At 48.5% G+C, this 21,216-nt stretch overlaps 1 protein-coding gene across 3 annotated transcripts in view; it reads left to right on the plus strand.

Moving 5' to 3' along the window:
• Nucleotides 1-21,216, plus strand: part of LOC128703497 (ATPase family gene 2 protein homolog A) — a 197,434-nt gene that overhangs the window by 59,437 nt on the left and 116,781 nt on the right. For all 3 annotated transcript variants that reach the window (XM_070087022.1, XM_070087027.1, XM_070087035.1), the window contains one exon: nucleotides 111-228. In XM_070087022.1, the coding sequence (XP_069943123.1) occupies nucleotides 111-228 (118 nt within the window). The remainder of the gene's footprint in view (nucleotides 1-110; nucleotides 229-21,216) is intronic.

Below are 21,216 nucleotides of genomic sequence, written 5' to 3' on the forward strand. Positions count from 1 at the left end.
CTTGTGTTCCACACAGTGTACCATCAGTGTTGTAACACTAAGTACATGTACTTGTATTCCACACAGTGTACCATCAGTGTTGTAACACTAAGTACTTGTGTTCCACACAGTGCACCATCAGTGTTGTTTCTGGACGAGGTTGATAGTGTTTGTGTTGGAGGGGAGCGCAGGTCACACACCAGGAGAGACCTCACTCCAGCTGTTATACAAGGCATACAGTCGTTACAGGTATGTATTATTATTAACCTGTATTATTCTATTAATTTTGAAAGCACATGAAAGGAATGACTTTATTTTTATAGGAATAACAACAGTTATTGGGATGTTGGTGCACTTCTGGCAAGACTGGCATTCACTGAACGATGGTTAAAAGGGTTTCTTTTATTGCATCACTGACTTATTGTGTTGCAAAAATAGTAGGTATTTATTTTTAATATTGTTCTTGTTTTATTATTAAATTTACTTTGGAAAATGTGTGAGATATTATTAATAATGGAACATTAGTGTAGAAATTTTAGAAAGTTCTTAGTTACGTATTTGTGGCAGGCATAGTGTAGGTGTTGATGAGGACTGTGTACTGGTGCTGTGTACTGGTGCTGTGTACTGGTACTGTGTACTGGTGCTGTGTACTGGTACTGTGTAGTGGTGCTATGTAGTGGTGCTGTGTAGTGGTGCTGTGTACTAGTACTGTGTACTGGTGCTGTGTACTGGTACTGTGTAGTGGTGCTGTGTACTGGTGCTGTGCACTGGTACTGTGTACTGTTCCTGTGCACTCGTGCTGTGTACTGGTGCTGTGTACTGGTGCTGTGTACTGTTACTGTGTACTGGTGCTGTGTACTGGTGCTGTATACTGGTCCTGTGTACTGGAGCTTTGTGCTGGTGCTGTGTACTGGTGCTGTGCACTGGTGCTGTGTACTGGTGCTGTGTGCTGGTGCTGTGTACTGGTGCTGTGTACTGGTGCTGTGTACTGGTGCTGTGCTAGTGCTGTGCACTGGTGCTGTGTGCTGGTACTGTGCACTGGTGCTGTGTACTGGTGCTGAGTCTGGGTGCTGTGTCCTGGTGCTGTGTCCTGGTGCTGTGTACTGGTGCAGTGTACTGGTGCTGTGTACTGTTGCTGTGTGCTAGTGCTGTGTACTGGTGCTGTGTACTGGTACTGTGCACTGGTGCTGTGCACTGGTACTGTGTACTGGTGCTGTGTACTGGTGCTGTACACTGGTGCTGTGTCCTGGTGCTGTGTCCTCTTGCTGTGTCTTGGTGCCGTGTCCTAATGCCGTATCCTGGTGCCGTGTCCTGGTGCCGTGTCCTGGTGTCGTGTTCTGGTGCCGTGTCCTGGTGCCATGTCCTGGTGCTGTGTCCTGGTGCTGTGTATTGGTGCTGTGTCCTGGTGCTGTGTCCTGGTGCTGTGTCCTGGTGCTGTGCACTGGTGCTGTGTACTGGTACTGTGTACTGGTGCTGTGTACTGGTGCTGTGTACATGTGCAGTGTAGTGGTGCTGTGTAGTGGTGCTGTGTACTGGTGCTGTGTACTGGTGCTGTGTACTGGTGCTGTGCACTGGTACTGTGTACTAGTACTGTGTACTAGTGCTGTGTACTGGTGCTGTGTACATGTGCAGTGTAGTGGTGCTGTGTAGTGGTGCTGTGTACTGGTGCTGTATACTGGTGCTGTGTACTGGTGCTGTGCACTGGTACTGTGTACTGGTGCTGTGCACTGGTACTGTGTACTGATGCTGTGTACTGGTGCTGTACACTGGTGCTGTGTCCTGGTGCTGTGTACTGGTGCTGTGTCCTGGTGCTGTCTACTGGTGCTTTGTCCTTTTGCTGTGTCTTGGTGCCGTGTCCTGGGGCCGTGTCCTGGTGCTGTGTCCTGGTGCCGTGTCCTGGGGCCGTGTCCTGGTGCCGTGTCCTGGTGCTGTGTCCTGGTGCCGTGTCCTGGTGCCATGTCCTGGTGCCGTGTACTGGTGCTGTGTCCTGGTGCTGCGTATTGGTGCTGTGTCCTGCTGCTGTGTCCTGGTGCTGTGTACTGGTGCTGTGTCCTGGTGCTGTGTACTGGTGCTGTGTACTGGTGCTATGTACTGGTACTGTGTACTGGTGCTGTGCACTGGTGCTGTGTACTGGTGCTGTGTACTGGTGCTATGTACTGGTACTGTGTACTGGTGCTGTGCACTGGTGCTGTGCCCTGGTGCTGTCTACTGGTGCTGCGTCCTCTTGCTGTGTCTTGGTGCCGTGTCCTGGTGCCGTGTCCTGGTGCCATGTCCTGGTGCCATGTCCTGGTGCCATGTCCTGGTGCCGTGTCCTGGTGCTGTGTCCTGGTGCCATGTCCTGGTGCTATGTACTGGTGCTGTGTACTGGTGCTGTGTCCTGGTGCTGTGTATTGGTGCTGTGTCCTGCTGCTGTGTCCTGGTGTTGTGTACTGGTGCTGTGTCCTGGTGCTGTGTACTGGTGCTGTGTCCTGGTGCTGTGCACTGGTGCTGTGTACTGGCACTGTGTACTGGTGCTGTGTACTGGTACTGTGTACTGGTGCTGTGTAGTGGTGCTGTGTACTGGTGCTGTGTACTGGTGCAGTGTTCTGGTGCTGTGTACTTGTGCAGTGTAGTGGTGCTGTGTAGTGGTGCTGTACACCGGTGCTGTGCACTGGTGCTGTGTACTGGTGCTGTGTGCTAGTGCTGTGTGCTGGTGCTGTGTACTGGTGCTGTGCACTGGTGCTGTTTACTGGTGCTGTGTACTGGTGCTGTGCACTGGTGCTGTGTACTGGTGCTGTGCACTGGTACTGTGTACTGGTGCTGTGTCCTGGTGCTGTGTACTGGTGCTGTCTACTGGTGCTGTGTCCTCTTGCTGTGTCTTGGTGCCATGTCCTGGTGCCATGTCCTGGTGCCGTGTCCTGGTGCCGTGTCCTGGTGCCGTGTCCTGGTGCCATGTCCTGGTGCCGTGTACTGGTGCTGTTTACTGGTGTTGTGTCCTGGTGCTGTGTACTGGTGCCATGTCCTGGTGTCATGTACTGGTGCTGTGTCCTGGTGCTGTGTACTGGTGCTGTGCCCTGGTGCTGTGTACTGGTCCTGTATACTGGTGCTGTGTCCTGGTGCCATGTCCTGGTGCCGTGCCCTGGTGCCGTTTCCGGGTGCCGTGCCCTGGTGCTGTGTACTGGTGCTGTGTCCTGCTGCTGTGTCCTGTTGTGTACTGGTGTTTTGTCCTGGTGCTGTGTACTGGTGCCATGTCCTGGTGTCATGTACTGGTGCTGTGTCCTGGTGCTGTGTACTGGTGCTGTGTCCTGGTGCTGTGTACTGGTGCTGTATACTGGTGCTGTGTCCTGGTGCCATGTCCTTGTGCTGTGTACTGGTGCTGTGTCCTGGTGCTGTGTCCTGGTGCTGTGTCCTTGTGCAGTGTAGTGCTGTGTAGTGGTGCTGTGTATTGGTGCTGTGTCCTGGTGCTGTGTCCTGGTGCTGTGTCCTGGTGCTGTGTACTTGTGCAGTGTAGTGGTGCTGTGCACGGGTGATGTGTACTGGTGCTGTGTACTGGTGCTGTGCACTGGTACTGTGTACTGGTGCTGTGTACTGGTGCTGTACACTGGTGCTGTGTCCTGGTGCTGTGTCCTGGTGCTGTCTACTGATGCTGTGTCCTCTTGCTGTGTCTTTGTGCCGTGTCCTGGTGCCGTGTCCTGGTGCCATGTCCTGGTGCCGTGTTCTGGTGCCGTGTCCTGGTGCCGTGTCCTAGTTTCGTGTCCTGGTGCCGTGTCATGGTGCCATGTCCTGGTGCCATGTCCTAGTGCTATGTCCTGGTGCTGTGTACTGGTGCTGTGTCCTGGTGCTGTGTCCTGGTGCCGTGTCCTGGTGCCGTGTCCTGGTGCCATGTACTGGTGCTGTGTACTGGTGCCATGTCCTGGTGCTATGTACTGGTGCTGTGTACTGGTGCTGTGTCCTGGTGCTGTGTATTGGTGCTGTGTCCTGGTGCTGTGTCCTGGTGTTGTGTACTGGTGCTGTGTCCTGGTGCTGTGTACTGGTGCTGTGTCCTGGTGCTGTACACTGGTGCTGTGTACTGGTACTGTGTACCGGTGCTGTGTACTGGTACTGTGTAGTGGTGCTGTTTAGTGGTGCTGTGTAGTGGTGCTGTGTACTGGTGCTGTGTTCTGGTGCTGTGTACTTGTGCAGTGTAGTGGTGCTGTGTAGTGGTGCTGTACACTGGTGGTGTGCACTGGTGCTGTGTACTGGTGCTGTGGCTGTGCACTGGTGCTGTGTGCTGGTACTGTGTACTGGTGCTGTGTGCTGGTGCTGGTGCTGTGTACTGGTGCTGTGCACTGGTGCTGTGCACTGGTGCTGTGCACTGGTGCTGTGTACTGGTGCTGTGCACTGGTGCTCTGTACTGGTGCTGTGCACTGGTACTGTGTCCTGGTGCTGTGTCCTGGTGCTGTGTCCTGGTGCCGTGTCCTGGTGCCGTGTCCTGGTGCCATGTCCTGGTGCTATGTCCTGGTGCTGTGTACTGGTGCTGTGTCCTGGTGCTGTGTATTGGTGCTGTGTCCTGCTGCTGTGTCCTGGTGTTGTGTACTGGTGCTGTGTCCTGGTGCTGTGTACTGGTGCTGTGTCCTGGTGCTGTGTCCTGGTGCTGTGTACTGGTGCTGTCTACTGGTGCTGTGTCCTCTTGCTGTGTCTTGGTGCCATGTCCTGGTGCCATGTCCTGGTGCCGTGTCCTGGTGCCGTGTCCTGGTGCCGTGTCCTGGTGCCGTGTCCTGGTGCTGTGTACTGGTGTTGTGTCCTGGTGCTGTGTACTGGTGCCATGGCCTGGTGTCATGTACTGGTGCTGTGTCCTGGTGCTGTGTACTGGTGCTGTGTCCTGGTGCCGTGTCCTGGTGCCGTGCCCTGGTGCCGTTTCCTGGTGCCATGTACTGGTGCTGTGTTCTGGTGTTGTCTACTGGTGCTGTGTCCTCTTGCTGTGTCTTGGTGCCATGTCCTGGTGCCATGTCCTGGTGCCGTGTCCTGGTGCCGTGTCCTGGTGCCGTGTCCTGGTGCCGTGTCCTGGTGCTGTGTACTGGTGTTGTGTCCTGGTGCTGTGTACTGGTGCCATGTCCTGGTGTCATGTACTGGTGCTGTGTCCTGGTGCTGTGTACTGGTGCTGTGTCCTGGTGCTGTATACTGGTGCTGTGTCCTGGTGCCATGTCCTTGTGCTGTGTACTGGTGCTGTGTATTGGTGCTGTGTCCTGGTGCTGTGTCCTGGTGCTGTGTCCTGGTGCTGTGTCCTGGTGCTGTGTACTTGTGCAGTGTAGTGGTGCTGTGTAGTGGTGCTGTGCATGGGTGTTGTGTACTGGTGCTGTGTACTGGTGCTGTGCACTGGTACTGTGTACTGGTGCTGTGTACTGGTGCTGTACACTGGTGCTGTGTCCTGGTGCTGTGTACTGGTGCTGTGTCCTGGTGCTGTCTACTGATGCTGTGTCCTCTTGCTGTGTCTTGGTGCCGTGTCCTGGTGCCGTGTCCTGGTGCCGTGTCCTGGTGCCATGTCCTGGTGCCGTGTTCTGGTGCCATGTCCTGGTGTCGTGTCCTGGTGCCGTGTCCTGGTGCCGTGTCCTGGTGCCATGTCCTGGTGCTATGTCCTGGTGATGTGTACTGGTGCTGTGTCCTGGTGCTGTGTATTGGTGCTGTGTCCTGGTGCCGTGTCCTGGTGCCGTGTCCTGGAGCTGTGTCCTGGTGCCATGTACTGGTGCTGTGTACTGGTGCTGTGTCCTGGTGCTGTGTATTGGTGCTGTGTCCTGCTGCTGTGTCCTAGTGTTGTGTACTGGTGCTGTGTCCTGGTGCTGTGTACTGGTGCTGTGTCCTGGTGCTGTGCACTGGTGCTGTGTACTGGTACTGTGTACTGGTGCTGTGTACTGGTGCTGTGTACTTGTGCAGTGTAGTGGTGCTGTACACTGGTGCTGTGCACTGGTGCTGTGTACTGGTGCTGTGTACTGGTGCTGTGGCTGTGCACTGGTGCTGTGTGCTGGTACTGTGTACTGGTGCTGTGTGCTAGTGCTGTGTGCTGGTGCTGTGTACTGGTGCTGTGTGCTAGTGCTGTGTGCTCGTGATGTGTACTGGTGCTGTGTGCTAGTGCTGTGTGCTGGTGCTGGTGCTGTGTACTGGTGCTGTGCACTGGTGCTGTTTACTGGTGCTGTGTACTGGTGCTGTGCACTGGTGCTCTGTACTGGTGCTGTGCACTGGTACTGTGTACTGGTGCTGTGTCCTGGTGCTGTGTCCTGGTGCTGTGTCCTGGTGCTGTGTACTGGTGCTGTCTACTGATGCTGTGTCCTCTTGCTGTGTCTTGGTGCCGTGTCCTGGTGCCGTGTCCTGGTGCCGTGTCCTGGTGCCATGTCCTGGTGCCGTGTTCTGGTGCCGTGTCCTGGTGCCGTGTCCTGGTGTCGTGTCCTGGTGCCGTGTCCTGGTGCCGTGTCCTGGTGCCATGTCCTGGTGCTATGTCCTGGTGCTGTGTACTGGTGCTGTGTCCTGGTGCTGTGTATTGGTGCTGTGTCCTGCTGCTGTGTCCTGGTGCTGTGTCCTGGTCCTGTGTACTGGTGCTGTGTCCTGGTGCTGTGTCCTGGTGCTGTGTACTGGTGCTGTCTACTGGTGCTGTGTCCTCTTGCTGTGTCTTGGTGCCATGTCCTGGTGCCATGTCCTGGTGCCGTGTCCTGGTGCCGTGTCCTGGTGCCGTGTCCTGGTGCTGTGTACTGGTGTTGTGTCCTGGTGCTGTGTAGTGGTGCCATGTCCTGGTGTCATGTACTGGTGCTGTGTCCTGGTGCTGTGTACTGGTGCTGTGCCCTGGTGCTGTGTACTGGTGCTGTATACTGGTGCTGTGTCCTGGTGCCGTGTCCTGGTGCCGTGCCCTGGTGCCATTTCCTGGTGCCATGTACTGGTGCTGTGTACTGGTGCCATGTCCTGGTGTCATGTACTGGTGCTGTGTACTGGTGCTGTGCCCTGGTGCTGTGTACTGGTGCTGTGTCCTGCTGCTGTGTCCTGTTGTGTACTGGTGTTTTGTCCTGGTGCTGTGTACTGGTGCCATGTCCTGGTGTCATGTACTGGTGCTGTGTCCTGGTGCTGTGTACTGGTGTTGTCCTGGTGCTGTGTACTGGTGCTGTATACTGGTGCTGTGTCCTGGTGCCATGTCCTTGTGCTGTGTAGTGGTGCTGTGTCCTCGTGCTGTGTATTGGTGCTGTGTCCTGGTGCTGTGTCCTGGTGCTGTGTCCTGGTGCTGTGCACTGGTACTGTATACTGGTGCTGTGCATGGGTGTTGTGTACTGGTGCTGTGTACTGGTGCTGTGCACTGGTACTGTGTACTGGTGCTGTGTACTGGTGCTGTGTCCTGGTGCTGTGTACTGGTGCTGCCTACTGATGCTGTGTCCTCTTGCTGTGTTCTGGTGCCGTGTCCTGGTGCCGTGTCCTGGTGCCGTGTCCTGGTGCTGTGTCCTGGTGCCGTGTCCTGGTGCCGTGTCCTGGTGCCATGTCCTGGTGTCGTGTCCTGGTGCCATGTCCTGGTGCCGTGTCCTGGTGCTATGTCCTGGTGCTGTGTACTGGTGCTGTGTCCTGGTGCTGTGTATTGGTGCTGTGTCCTGGTGCTGTGTCCTGGTGCCGTGTCCTGGTGCCATGTCCTGGTGCTATGTACTGGTGCTGTGTACTGGTGCTGTGTCCTGGTACTGTGTATTGGTGCTGTGTCCTGCTGTGTCCTGGTGTTGTGTACTGGTGCTGTGTCCTGGTGCTGTGTACTGGTGCTGTGTCCTGGTGCTGTGCACTGGTGCTGTGTACTGGTACTGTGTACCGGTGCTGTGTACTGGTACTGTGTAGTGGTGCTGTGTAGTGGTGCTGTGTAGTGGTGCTGTGTACTGGTGCTGTGTTCTGGTGCTGTGTGCTTGTGCAGTGTAGTGGTGCTGTACACTGGTGCTGTACACTGGTGCTGTGCACTGGTGCTGTGTACTGGTGCTGTGTACTGGTGCTGGTGCTGTGTGCTGGTACTGTGTACTGGTGCTGTGTGCTAGTGCTGTGTGCTGGTGCTGTGTCCTGGTGCTGTGTGCTAGTGCTGTGTGCTGTGTCCTGGTGCCATGTCCTGGTGCCATGTCCTGGTGTCGTGTCCTGGTGCCATGTCCTGGTGCTGTGTCCTGGTGCCATGTCCTGGTGCTATATCCTGGTGCTGTGTACTGGTGCTGTGTCCTGGTGCTATATCCTGGTGCTGTGTACTGGTGCTGTGTCCTGGTGCTGTGTATTGGTGCTGTGTCCTGGTGCCGTGTCCTGGTGCCGTGTCCTGGTGCTGTGTCCTGGTGCCATGTCCTGGTGCTATGTACTGGTGCTGTGTACTGGTGCTGTGTCCTGGTGCTGTGTATTGGTGCTGTGTCCTGCTGCTGTGTCCTGGTGTTGTGTACTGGTGCTGTGTCCTGGTGCTGTGTCCTGGTGCTGTGCACTGGTGCTGTGTACTGGTACTGTGTACCGGTGCTGTGTACTGGTACTGTGTACTGGTGCTGTGTAGTGGTACTTTGTAGTGGTGCTGTGTACTGGTGCTGTGTTCTGGTGCTGTGTACTTGTGCAGTGTAGTGGTGCTGTGTACTGGTGGTGTGCACTGGTGCTGTGTACTGGTGCTGTGGCTGTGCACTGGTGCTGTGTGCTGGTACTGTGTACTGGTGCTGTGTGCTGGTGCTGTGTACTGGTGCTGTGTGCTAGTGCTGTGTGCTGGTGCTGGTGCTGTGTACTGGTGCTGTGCACTGGTGCTGTGCACTGGTGCTGTGCACTGGTGCTGTGTACTGGTGCTGTGCACTGGTGCTCTTTACTGGTACTGTGTCCTGGTGCTGTGTCCTGGTGCTGTGTCCTGGTGCTGTGTCCTGTTTCTGTGTACTGGTGCTGTCTACTGATGCTGTGTCCTCTTGCTGTGTCTTGGTGCCGTGTCCAGGTGCCGTGTCCTGGTGCCGTGTCCTGGTGCCATGTCCTGGTGCCATGTCTTGGTGCCGTGTCCTGGTGCCGTGTCCTGGTGTCGTGTTCTGGTGCCGTGTTTTGGTGCCGTGTCCTGGTGCCATGTCCTGGTGCTATGTCCTGGTGCTGTGTACTTGTGCTGTGTCCTGGTGCTGTGTACTTGTGCTGTGTCCTGGTGCTGTGTATTGGTGCTGTGTCCTGCTGCTGTGTCCTGGTGTTGTGTCCTTGTGCTGTGTCCTTGTGCTGTGTCCTGGTGCTGTGTCCTGGTGCTGTGCACTGGTGCTGTGTACTGGTACTGTGTACTGGTGCTGTGTACTGGTGCTTTGTACTGGTGCTGTGTACTGGTGCTGTGTACTGCTGCTGTGTACTTGTGCAGTGTAGTGGTGCTGTACACTGGTGCTGTGCACTGGAGCTGTGGCTGTGCACTGGTGCTGTGTGCTGGTACTGTGTACTGGTGCTGTGTGCTGGTGCTGTGTACTGGTGTTGTGTACTGGTGTTGTGTACTGGTGCTGTGTACTGGTGCTGTGTACTGGTGCTGTGTACTGGTGCTGTGTACTGGTGCTGTGCACTGGTGCTGTGTACTGGTGCTGTGTACTGGTGCTGTGTACTGGTGCTGTGCACTGGTGCTGTGCACTGGTGCTGTGTACTGGTGCTGTGCACTGGTGCTGTGTACTGGTGCTGTGTCCTGGTGCTGTGTCCTGGTGCTGTCTACTGGTGCTGTCTACTGGTGCTGTGTCCTCTTGCTGTGTCTTGGTGCCATGTCCTGGTGCCATGTCCTGGTGCCGTGTCCTGGTGCCGTGTCCTGGTGCCATGTCCTGGTGCCATGTACTGGTGCTGTGTACTGGTGCTGTGTCCTGCTGCTGTGTCCTGGTGTTGTGTACTGGTGTTGTGTCCTGGTGCTGTGTACTGGTGCCATGTCCTGGTGTCATGTACTGGTGCTGTGTCCTGGTGCTGTGTACTGGTGCTGTGTCCTGGTGCTGTGTACTGGTGTTGTATACTGGTGCTGTGTCCTGGTGCCGTGTCCTGGTGCCATGTCCTGGTGTCATGTACTGGTGCTGTGTACTGGTGCTGTGTCCTGGTGCTGTGTACTGGTGCCGTGTCCTGGTGCCGTGTCCTGGTGCTGTGTCCTGGTGCTGCGTCTTGGGTCATCGTCATCACTGAGCTCCTCACTGACCCCCTCAACTTAAATCTTTCACTCTCCAGACACCGAAATTAATATTGCTCTCAGTGTCCACTTTTAAAAAAAGAAAAATTCTTCAGAAATAGTAGAGAATGTTATAGATAATGACACCAAAAGTATGAAATTTGATGGTAAATTTATGGAATTACACTGGCACAAAGTTAGCAATCTCGGTGCAATTTATGCCTCGCCAATTTTGCCCAATTTAGTACTATTTTAAGTTTGTAGATGAATGGTTCAGAGAACCGACATGTTGATAAATTAGACACATGTGCAACTCTTGGGATACCCAAGAGTTGCACATGTGTCTAATTTAACACTATTTTAAGTCAATTCTATTATTCAGTTTGATCAGATTCTTAACTATTTTGCTAGTATGCCTTTCATTGTCTTGACTGAACTCTAGAAACCTCCCATTCATCTATCAAAAGTATCCTATAAACTGCACACAGTTAGGTAAATTAGTCAATTTTATGGAAAATTTGCAAAATTGCAATTTTAAAATAGTCAAAATTAAGCAGCATTGACATTCCAGGCACTAAAACAACACTTTATGTGTTTGTTAATTAGTATTATAGTAGAGACCTGGGAATAATATTCCGAGGTCTCTACTATATTACACTTGCCTCTACTCTATTACACTTGTCTCTGCTATATTACATTTACCCTTCATGTTGAATTCATTGTCAGAAAAAATCAAAGACTTTCCCTATTTCCTGGATAATAAAATATATCCACGGTTGATTGGTCATGGTTTATGGCATTCCAGTAATTGAACCAGACCTATTCAAAACCATAAAATAGACCAGAGGTGTACGGGAACCTTACCCATTCTCAGGACAATCAGCAAAAATCAAATATTTCTGCTGCTTTGAGCCCAGTTTTAAGTTACTTCCAGTCTTGAAACCAACCAGAATTATCTCTGTTTTAGTAGTACAGGCGGGCCTCACTTCACAGTGCTTTGTGTTACAGCATTTTGCTAATGCAGCAGTTTTCAATTTACCCATTCTTCATTTATTCAGACTTCCTACTATTAATATATTCACCACTCATTAATAGGTAAGAACAAAATATTTTAAGGTAAGTAATGTGTGTGCTATATATACATTTTTTCTGCCTAGCCGTATTGGGCACTTAATATATGATAATGTAAACATGTTTTCAGGCTTTTATATACGTACATTTGATAGTGAAAAAAGGCTATGATTCACTTTACAGAGATATTTGCTTTACAGCAGTAGCCTGGGACCTATCCTGCTGTATAAGTGGGGCCCTCCTGTACAGCAGTAGCCTGAGACCTATCCTGCTGTATAAGTGGGGCCCTCCTGTACAGCAGTAGCCTGGGACCTATCCTGCTGTATAAGTGGGGCCCTCCTGTACAGCAGTAGCCTGGGACCTATCCTGCTGTATAAGTGGGGCCCTCCTGTACAGCAGTAACCCAGGACCTATCCTGCTGTATAAGTGAGGTTGTCCTGTACAGCAGTAGCCTGGGACCTATCCTGCTGTATAAGTGAGGTTGTCCTGTACAGCAGTAGCCTGGGACCTATCCTGTTGTATAAGTGGGGCCCTCCTCTACAGCAGTAGCCTGGGACCTATCCTGCTGTATAAGTGGGGCCCTCCTGTACAGCAGTAGCCTGGGACCTATCCTGCTGTATAAGTGAGGTCGTCTTGTACAGCAGTGGCCTTGGACCTATCCTGCTGTATAAGTGGGGTTGTCCTGTACAGCAGTAGCCTGGAACCTATCCTGCTGTATAAGTGGGGCCCTAATGTACAGCAGTAGCCTGGGACCTATCCTGCTGTATAAGTAGGGTCGTCCTGTACAGCAGTAGCCTGGGACCTATCCTGCTGTATAAGTGGGGCCCTAATGTACAGCAATAGGCCAGGATCTATCCTGTTGTATAAGTGGGGCCCTCCTGTACAGCAGTAGCCTGGGACCTATCCTGCTGTATAAGTGGGGCCCTAATTTACAGCAGTAGCCCAGGACCTATCCTGCTGTATAAGTGGGGCCCTCCTGTACAGCAGTAGCCTGGGACCTATCCTGCTGTATAAGTGGGGCCCTATGTACAGCAGTAGCCTGGGACCTATCCTGCTGTATAAGTAGGGTCGTCCTGTACAGCAGTAGCCTGGGACCTATCCTGCTGTATAAGTGGGGCCCTATGTACAGCAGTAGCCTGGGACCTATCCTGCTGTATAAGTAGGGTCGTCCTGTACAGCAGTAGCCTGGGACCTATCCTGCTGTATAAGTAGGGTCGTCCTGTACAGCAGTAGCCTGGGACCTATCTTGCTGTGTAAGTGGGGCCCTCCTGTATGTCTTTTATTATATCAGTTGATACCAAGAAACAGTCAATAAAACCATAAAAACCATCCTAGAAAACACCTTAAAATCACTACTTTAAACCAAAGATGAAGCCAGAATTTTTCCTTTCCCATCATGTACTTCATGGGGCAGGACTCTTTTTATACTGTGCACACTCACTGCACAGACCCATTCTCTCATATCTAGGTCAAAATTTACAGCTTACATCTTATCTGAGTGAGTTGAGCTCATGACACAGATCTGTGTGACAGACCCTGGCATCAGTAATGTAGCTCTGCATGATGAATAGTGAAAGGGTTAATATTTTGATTGATATGGTCAACATATCACAATGAAGAATCCAGGTAAATACATAGATCTTTAAATGATCTAACAGGCTGCAAACTAACACTGCCACAGTTGAATGCACTAGAATTGCCACTCTGTATTTTCATGAGGTTTTTCCTTGACAATCAAAATCTCTGTCTTATCCTCGTTCAGTTTTCTATTTGCCATCCAAGTCTGAATAGTCACCCAAAGAGAACTAAAACAGTTTTACATCTTCTGTGTTCAAACCTGGATGAAGACCAGGGTATCATCAGTATAAAAAAATGATAATCAACTTTCTGGGCATCCAGCAGTCAGGTTAATAATAATAATAATAATAATAAGTCTATTTCTTTGTAAAGGTTACAATGTGTAATTACAATTTTGATTTGCTAAGTACAAAGATAGCCACTATCATGCCAAGGCATTTCGGGCAAACTAATCCTAATACAGTGGACCCCCACATAATGATCACCTCCGAATGCGACCAATTATGTAAGTTTATTTATGTAAGTGCTTTTGTACGTGTATGTTTGGGGGTGTGAAATGGACTAATCTACTTCACAATATTCCTTATGGGAACAAATTCGGTCAGTACTGGCACCTGAACATACTTCTGGAGTGAAAAAATATCGTTAACCGGGGGTCCACTGTACATAGTAACTAATTAAAACTAGATAAGATAATAGTACATAGTAATTATTACTTAAAACTAAATAAAGAATAGTGGTTAGCTGTTTTACAATCTTATTTGGACTTAATAAATCTTATGTATACAGTGGACCCCCGGTTAACGATATTTTTTCACTCCAGAAGTATGTTCAGGTGCCAGTACTGACCGAATTTGTTACCATAAGGAATATTGTGAAGTAGATTAGTCCATATCAGACCCCCAAACATACACGTACAAACGCACTTACATAAATACACTTACATAATTGGTCGCATTCGGAGGTGATCGTTATGCGGGGGTCCACTGTACTTAGTACAAAATCTAATTTACAAGGAATGGTGCAGGTGGTAATATTTTATGGAATGGCAGAATTAAAAGCCAGGAGGTCACATGATAAAACTAGTCAGTAGATGTTTGGTTGATTTGGTTAATATTGTGAGATAAGATGATTTTTTAGCAGAGTCTTAAATTTAAAAGTTGTCTGGGGATCCTTGACTTGTTCCAGTACCGAGTTCTGGATCTTTGGGCCTTTTATGTGCATAGCATTCTTGCATAGTGAGAGTTTTACTCGAGGGATGTTGAAAAGGGCTTTATGCCTTGTATTGTGACTGTGCATTCTGTTGTAACTGTCGAGGAGTAGTTTAAAGGGAGGGTTTACAGTGTGTGAAACAGGTTATTGGTGATCTGAAAGCGGATGAGTGAATGATACGTCTTCGGAGGCTTCTTAGTTTATTTGTAAATGTCGTGGTGGGTACACAGGCTTGTGTGTTGTGCCCATGGCCCGGTAGGGCCATGCCCACGAGGGAGAGAGCTAGTATGACTTGTTGACTTCTGTTAGGCCGCTGAGTGAGTGCGCGAGTGGGCCCAAAGTCCCACTGACTTTGGGCTGGCCTAGAGGGCAGCACCTTAGTGCCGCAAAATATGAACTAAGCTGGCAGACAGCATAGGCTGTCTGTGCAGACAGTACAGGCTGTCTACATGCGTTCGGCCACCTACCTCGCGTCGTCCCGACGCGACAATACTGGTGGTAAAAAAAAACTCGGTCTCTCTCTCGTAGGAACAGGGCACAGAACACAACATAAAAAAACATGTACAGTGGTCCCTCGTTTTTCATATTTAATCCGTTCCTGGAGTTGCTACTGTTATCGAAATCTACGATTTTCGATTCAATTTTCCCCATAAGAAATAATGTAAATACAATTAATGCGTTCCTGACACCCAGAAGTATTAAAACAAAAAAATTTTTTACATGAAATATAGATGTAGTACATAAAGAATACAATGGGAAATGATGAATGAAACATTAACAGCATAACACTTACCTTTATTGGAGATTCTTCTTAGTGTATGGGAGACTGGAGGAGGAGAGAGATTGGATTGTTTACAGTTTGGAAGGGGAATCCCCTTCCAGCAACACCTCAGGTACCAATTGCTTTTCTGGGGTTGCTTCTCTTCTCTGTTTCTTAATGCCACTAGGACCACCTTGAGAGTCTCACTAGTCCTGTCTCGCAAAGTAACTGTGGAGAGAGCTCTGTTTCTGGCATCTCTTTAACACTACCCTAAAATGGCCCAAGACTGTCACTGTACATGTTGCCAACATGGCAACATGTACAAATAATCGAAGTCATAAGAGTGTCTCCTGCTAATTGTTTCTCGTTTATCCACACCAATAATAACTTCTCAACATCTTCGAGTACTTGTGATCTCATTTTTGTCAGCATAGTTACCCCCTTTGCAACAACAGCATCCTTGATTTCCTTTTTCTTGGCCACTATGGAACATACGGTTGTGTGGGTTTCTTTTACATCCTGGCCAATTCGGCCGCACTTGTGCCACTTTTATATTGTTCAATGATGTTTTTCTTAAATTCAATCGTATTTCTCACCTTCTTTACCACAGGCTTGGCACTAGGAGCTTTCTTTGGAGCCATGGCAGCTTATTTAGTACTTGCAAGCACTAAAATGAGTGGAATATTATGAAATATTTCGTAGGAGCACGTGAGGGGACCTTTGCTCACTGGTAAACAATGCCAGACTGGCTTGGTAGGGAGGCCGCCCCGGCTCACACCGTGCGTACGTGTCCCGGACGAACTACTATTCGTGAGTCAACCTACGATTAGCGAGCCCATGTTTTTACGAAAATATCCCTATGATTTCCGAAGAACTACGAAAAACGAGGGACCACTGTATACAGTGGACCCTTAACTAACAATGGCATCACCTAACGTTAAATCCAGCTAGCGATAAATTTTAGCACAAAAATTTTGCCTCGGCTAATGCTAAGAAACTCGCCCAACGCGATTCATTCGAGACGCGTCCACGTGTGGCCTGAGCACGCCTCACTTGTCCCGTGGGTGCCAGTGTTTACAAGCCAGCCACCGCAGTCGCATCCAAGCATACATTCGGAACATTTCATATTATCACAGCGTTTTTAGTGATTTTACCTGCAAAATAAGTCACACTCCAACAGCACGTCAAGTCCTAAAAACCATTTGTCTCCATTCGTTTCTATCTAACACGCTCATGCATGCTTGCTGGAAATCAGATCCCCTTGCACACAAAACCTTCCTTACCCCTTCCCTCCAACCTTTCCTAGGCTGACCCGTACCCCACCTTCCTTCCACTACAGACTGATCTCTTTGCCTCCAAGGACAAAGTTCTTTGTCTCCACAGACTCCTAAGTGCACCGCTCACTCTTTTCCCCTCATCAATTCTATGATTCACCTCATCTTTCATAGACCCATCCGCTGACACATCCACTCCCAAATATCTGAATACATTCACCTCCTCCATACTCTCTCCCACCAATCTGATATCTAATCTTTCATCACCTAATCTTTTTGTTATCCTCATAACCTTACTCTTTCCTGTATTCACTTTTAATTTTCTTCTTTTGCATACCCTACTAAATTCATCCACCAACCTCTGCAACTTCTCTTCAGAATCTCCCAAGAGCACAGTGTCATCAGCAAAGAGCAACTGTGACAACTCCCACTTTATGTGTGATTCCTTATCTTTTAACTCCACGCCTCTTGCCAAGACCCTCGCATTTACTTCTCTTACAACCCCATCAATAAATATATTAACCATGGTGACATCACACATCCTTGTCTAAGGCCTACTTTTCCTGGGAAATAATCTCCCTCTTTCCTACATACTCTAACTTGAGCCTCACTATCCTCGTAAAAACTCTTCACTGCTTTCAGTAACCTACCTCCTACACCATACACCTGCAACATCTGCCACATTGCCCCCCTATCCACCCTGTCATACACCTTTTCCAAATTCATAAATGCCACAAAAACCCCTTTAGCCTTATCTAAATACTGTTCACTTATATGTTTCACTGTAAACACCTGGTCCATACACCCCTTACCTTTCCTAAAGCCTCCTTGTTCATCTGCTATCCTATTCTCTGTCTTATTCTTAATTCTTTCAATAATAACTCTACCATACACTTTAGCAGGTATACTCAACAGACTTATCCCCCTATAATTTTTGCACTCTCTTTTGTCCCCTTTGCCTTTATACAAAGGAACTATGCATGCTGTCTGCCAATCCCTAGGTACCTTACCCTCTTCCATACATTTATTAAATAATTGCACCAACCACTCCGAAACTATATCCCCACCTGCTTTTAACATTTCTATCTTTATCCCATCAATCCCGGCTGCCTTACCTCCTTTCATTTTACCTACTGCCTCACGAACTTCCCCCACGTTCACAACTGGCTCTTCCTCACTCCTACAAGATGTTATTCCTCCTTGCCCTATACACGAAATCACAGCTTCCCTATCTTCATCAACATTTAACAATTCCTCGGTAGGTAAGACACATAGGCAATAGTAGGCAACTTTATTCCGAAACGTTTTGCCTACACAGTAGGCTTCTTCAGTCAAATACAGAAAGTAGGCAGGAACAGTAGAGATGTGAAGACGATGTAATCAGTCCATCACCCTTGAAGTCGTAGAATTTGAGGTTGTCAGTCCCTCGACCTGGAGAAGTTCAGTTCCTGACTATGGACCTGAACTTCTCCAGGCCGAGGGACTGACAACCTCAAATTCTATGACTTCAAGGGTGATGGACTGATTACATCGTCTTCACATCTCTACTGTTCCTGCCTACTTTCTGTATTTGACTGAAGAAGCCTACTGTGTAGGCGAAACGTTTCGGAATAAAGTTGCCTACTGTTGCCTATGTGTCTTACCTACCAACCTGTCGGTATTGTATACCATTTTGATGTTCAACAATTCCTCAAAATATTCCCTCCATCTTCCCAATACCTCTAACTCTCCATTTAATAACTCTCCTGTCCTATTTTTAACTGACAAATACATTTGTTCTCTAGGCTTCCTTAACTTGTTAATCTCACTCCAAAACTTTTTCTTATTTTCAACAAAATTTGTTGATAACATCTCACCCACTCTTTCATTTGCTCTCTTTTTACATTGCTTCACCACTCTCTTAACCTCTCTCTTTTTCTCCATATACTCTTCCCTCCTTGCATCACTTCTACTTTGTAAAAGCTTCTCATATACTAACTTTTTCTCCCTTACTACTCTCTTTACATCATTCCACCAATCGCTCCTCTTCCCTCCCGCACCCACTTTCCTGTAACCACAAACTTCTGCTGAACACTCTAACACTACATTTTTAAACCTACCCCATACCTCTTCGACCCCATTGCCTATGCTCTCATTAGCCCATCTATCCTCCAATAGCTGTTTATATCTTACCCTAACTGCCTCCTCTTTTAGTTTATAAACCTTCACCTCTCTGTTCCCTGATGCTTCTATTCTCCTTGTATCCATCTACCTTTTACTCTGTGTAGCTACAACTAAAAAGTGATCTGATATATCTGTGGCCCCTCTATAAACATGTACATCCTGAAGTCTACTCAACAGTCTTTTATCTACCAATACATAATCCAATAAACTACTGTCATTTCACCCTACATCATATCTTGTATTCTTATTTATCCTCTTTTTTTAAAATATGTATTACCTATAACTAAACCCCTTTCTATACAAAGTTCAATCAAAGGGCTCCCATTATCATTTACACCTGGCACCCCAAACTTACCTACCACACCCTCTCTAAAAGTTTCTCCTACTTTAGCATTCAGGTCCCCTACCACAATTACTCTCTCACTTGGTTCAAAGGTTCCTATACATTCACTTAACATCTCCCAAAAATCTCTCTCTCTCCTCTACATTCCTCTCTTCTCCAGGTGCATACACGCTTATTATGACCCACTTTTCGCATCCAACCTTTACTTTAATCCACATAATCCTTGAATTTACACATTCATATTCTCTTTTCTCCTTCCATAACTGATCCTTCAACATTACTGCTACCCCTTCCTTAGCTCTAACTCTCTCAGATACTCCAGATTTAATCTCATTTATTTCCCCCCACCGAAACTCCCCTACCCCCTTCAGCTTTGTTTCACTTAGGGCCAGACATCCAACTTCTTTTCATTCATAACATCAGCAATCATCTGTTTCTTGTCATCCACACTACATCCATGCACATTCAAGCATCCCTGTTTTATAAAGTTTTTCTTCTTCTCTTTTTCAGTAAATGTCTACAGAAGGGGTTACTAGCCCATCGCTCCCGGCATTTTAGTCGCCTCATACGACACGCATGGCTTACTGAGGAAAGGTTCTTTTCCACTTCCCCATGGACAATAGAAGAAATAAAGAAGAACAAGAGCTATTTAGAAAAAGGAGAATTCAAGGAGTACATAGACATTGAAGGACTGAAACCTGAACAAGTGTTTGTGACAAAACAGGCCTGTTTTGGAAGAAAATGCCAAACAGGACCTACATTACTGAGGAGGAAAAGGTACTCCTAGGACATAAGCCTATGAAAGACAGGCTTACTCTCTTGATGTGTGCTAATACTAGTTGTGATTGTAAAGTGAAGCCTTTATTGGTGTATCACTCTGAAACTCCAAGAGTGTTCAGGAAAAACAATGTCCTCAAGGCTAATTTGTGTGTGATGTGGAGGGCAAACAGTAAGGCATGGGTCACTTGAGACCTTTTCTATGACTGGTTACACCATGCATTTGCCCCCACTGTGAAAAATTTCCTCCTGGAAAATAAACTGGACCTTAAGTGCCTCCTGGTATTAATCAATGCTCCTAGTCATCCTTCAGTCATGGCAGAGTGACTTTCTGGGGATATGAGCTTCATTAAGGTCAAGTTTTTACCTCCTAATACCACTCCTCTCCTGCAGCCCATGGACCAGCAGGTCATTGCAAACTTCAAAAAACTCTACACAAAAGCTATGTTTGAAAGGTGCTTTGTAGTGATCACAGACACTCAATTGACTCTAAGAGAGTTTTGGAAAGATCACTTTCGCATCCTCAATTGTGTAAACATTATAGGTAAGGCTTGGGAGGAAGTGACTAAGAGGACCTTGAACTCTGCTTGAAAGAAACTGTGGCCAGAATTTGTAGACAAAAGGGATTTTGAAGGATTTGAGGCTAACCCTGAGAAGTGTATGCCAGTTGTGGAGGAATAAATTGCAGCATTGAGGAAGTCCTTGGGGTTGGAGGTTAATGGGGAGGATGTGGAAGAGTTGGTGGAGTAGGACAATGAAGAACTAACCACTGATGAGCTGCAAGATCATCTTCAACAGCAAGAGGCCAGACCTGAGGAAACTGCTCTGGAGGAGGGGATACAAAAATTGAGGAAGTTGCCTACTTCAAAGATTAAGGAAATGTGTGCAAAGTGGCTTCAAGTGCTAACCTGTTTTGATGAAAATCACCCTCACACAGCTATTGCAAGCTGTGCTGGTGACTATTACACTGACAATGTTGTGACCCACTTTAGGAAAGTCATAAAGGAACGGGAGGTACAGGCCTCTATGGACAGATATGGTGTGCGACAGAGGTCCAGTGGCTCTGAAGCTGGTCCTAGTGGCATTAAAAGAAGAAGGGAAGTAACCCCGGAAAAGGACTTGCTACCTCAAGTCCTAATGGAAGGGGACTCCCCTTCTAAACATTAACAACATCCACACTCTCCCCTCCTCCCATCCCATCAATCATCACCAGATCTTCAATAAAGGTAAGTGTCAGTTTGTGTGTATTAAAATTAATATTTCATGTGGTAATAAAAATTTTTTTTTCATACTTTGGGGTGTCAGGAATGGATTAATTTGATTTCCATTATTTCTTATGGGGAAAATTAATTCAGCTAACAATAATTTCAGCTAACGATGAGCTTTCAGGAACGGATTAATATAGTTAGCTGAGGGTCCACTGTATACATATGGACATGGAAAAAAAAACTTCCTACAGGGAGGGAAGAAAAAATCATGTAGCGTGTGCTAAACATCGTGGTCATAGGCAGTGAGCGTCGATGGGCATCACTGCACGCCTTCCTGCGTCTGGACAGATACTGCAACACAGGAGACATTGCTGCAGCTGACCTGTGATGTAATAGGTTGCGGTCTCCTCTAGAACGGTGAAGCAGTCATCATAGGAGTCACTGCAGGTTTCACTCAACCTGGGGCACGACATGCTGGTGCCCTCGAGTGAGGCGTCAACAAAACTCGGCAACTGTGCAGGACTTCTGGCAAGTGACTCAGGAGGACACTTCTCGACTGGTACTGTCACTGGGCTGTCACTGCCTGCGAGCGTGGAGTGAGTCATGGAGCGAGTCGTGGCAGAGACGACTGGGCGAAACATCTGGGAATCGTAACATCATACACCAGACTGCAGTGAGCAAGCTGGCAGTCAAAGTGACATCATCTTTGTACAGGCTGCTCACTGAAGCTTGTGACACGAGGCTGACACAGCACCTGCCGACAGGGCTAACTGTGGCTTGACGAG

The sequence above is a fragment of the Cherax quadricarinatus genome, chromosome 2 (assembly GCF_038502225.1).
Source record: "Cherax quadricarinatus isolate ZL_2023a chromosome 2, ASM3850222v1, whole genome shotgun sequence".
Classification (NCBI taxonomy): Eukaryota; Metazoa; Arthropoda; class Malacostraca; order Decapoda; family Parastacidae; genus Cherax; species Cherax quadricarinatus.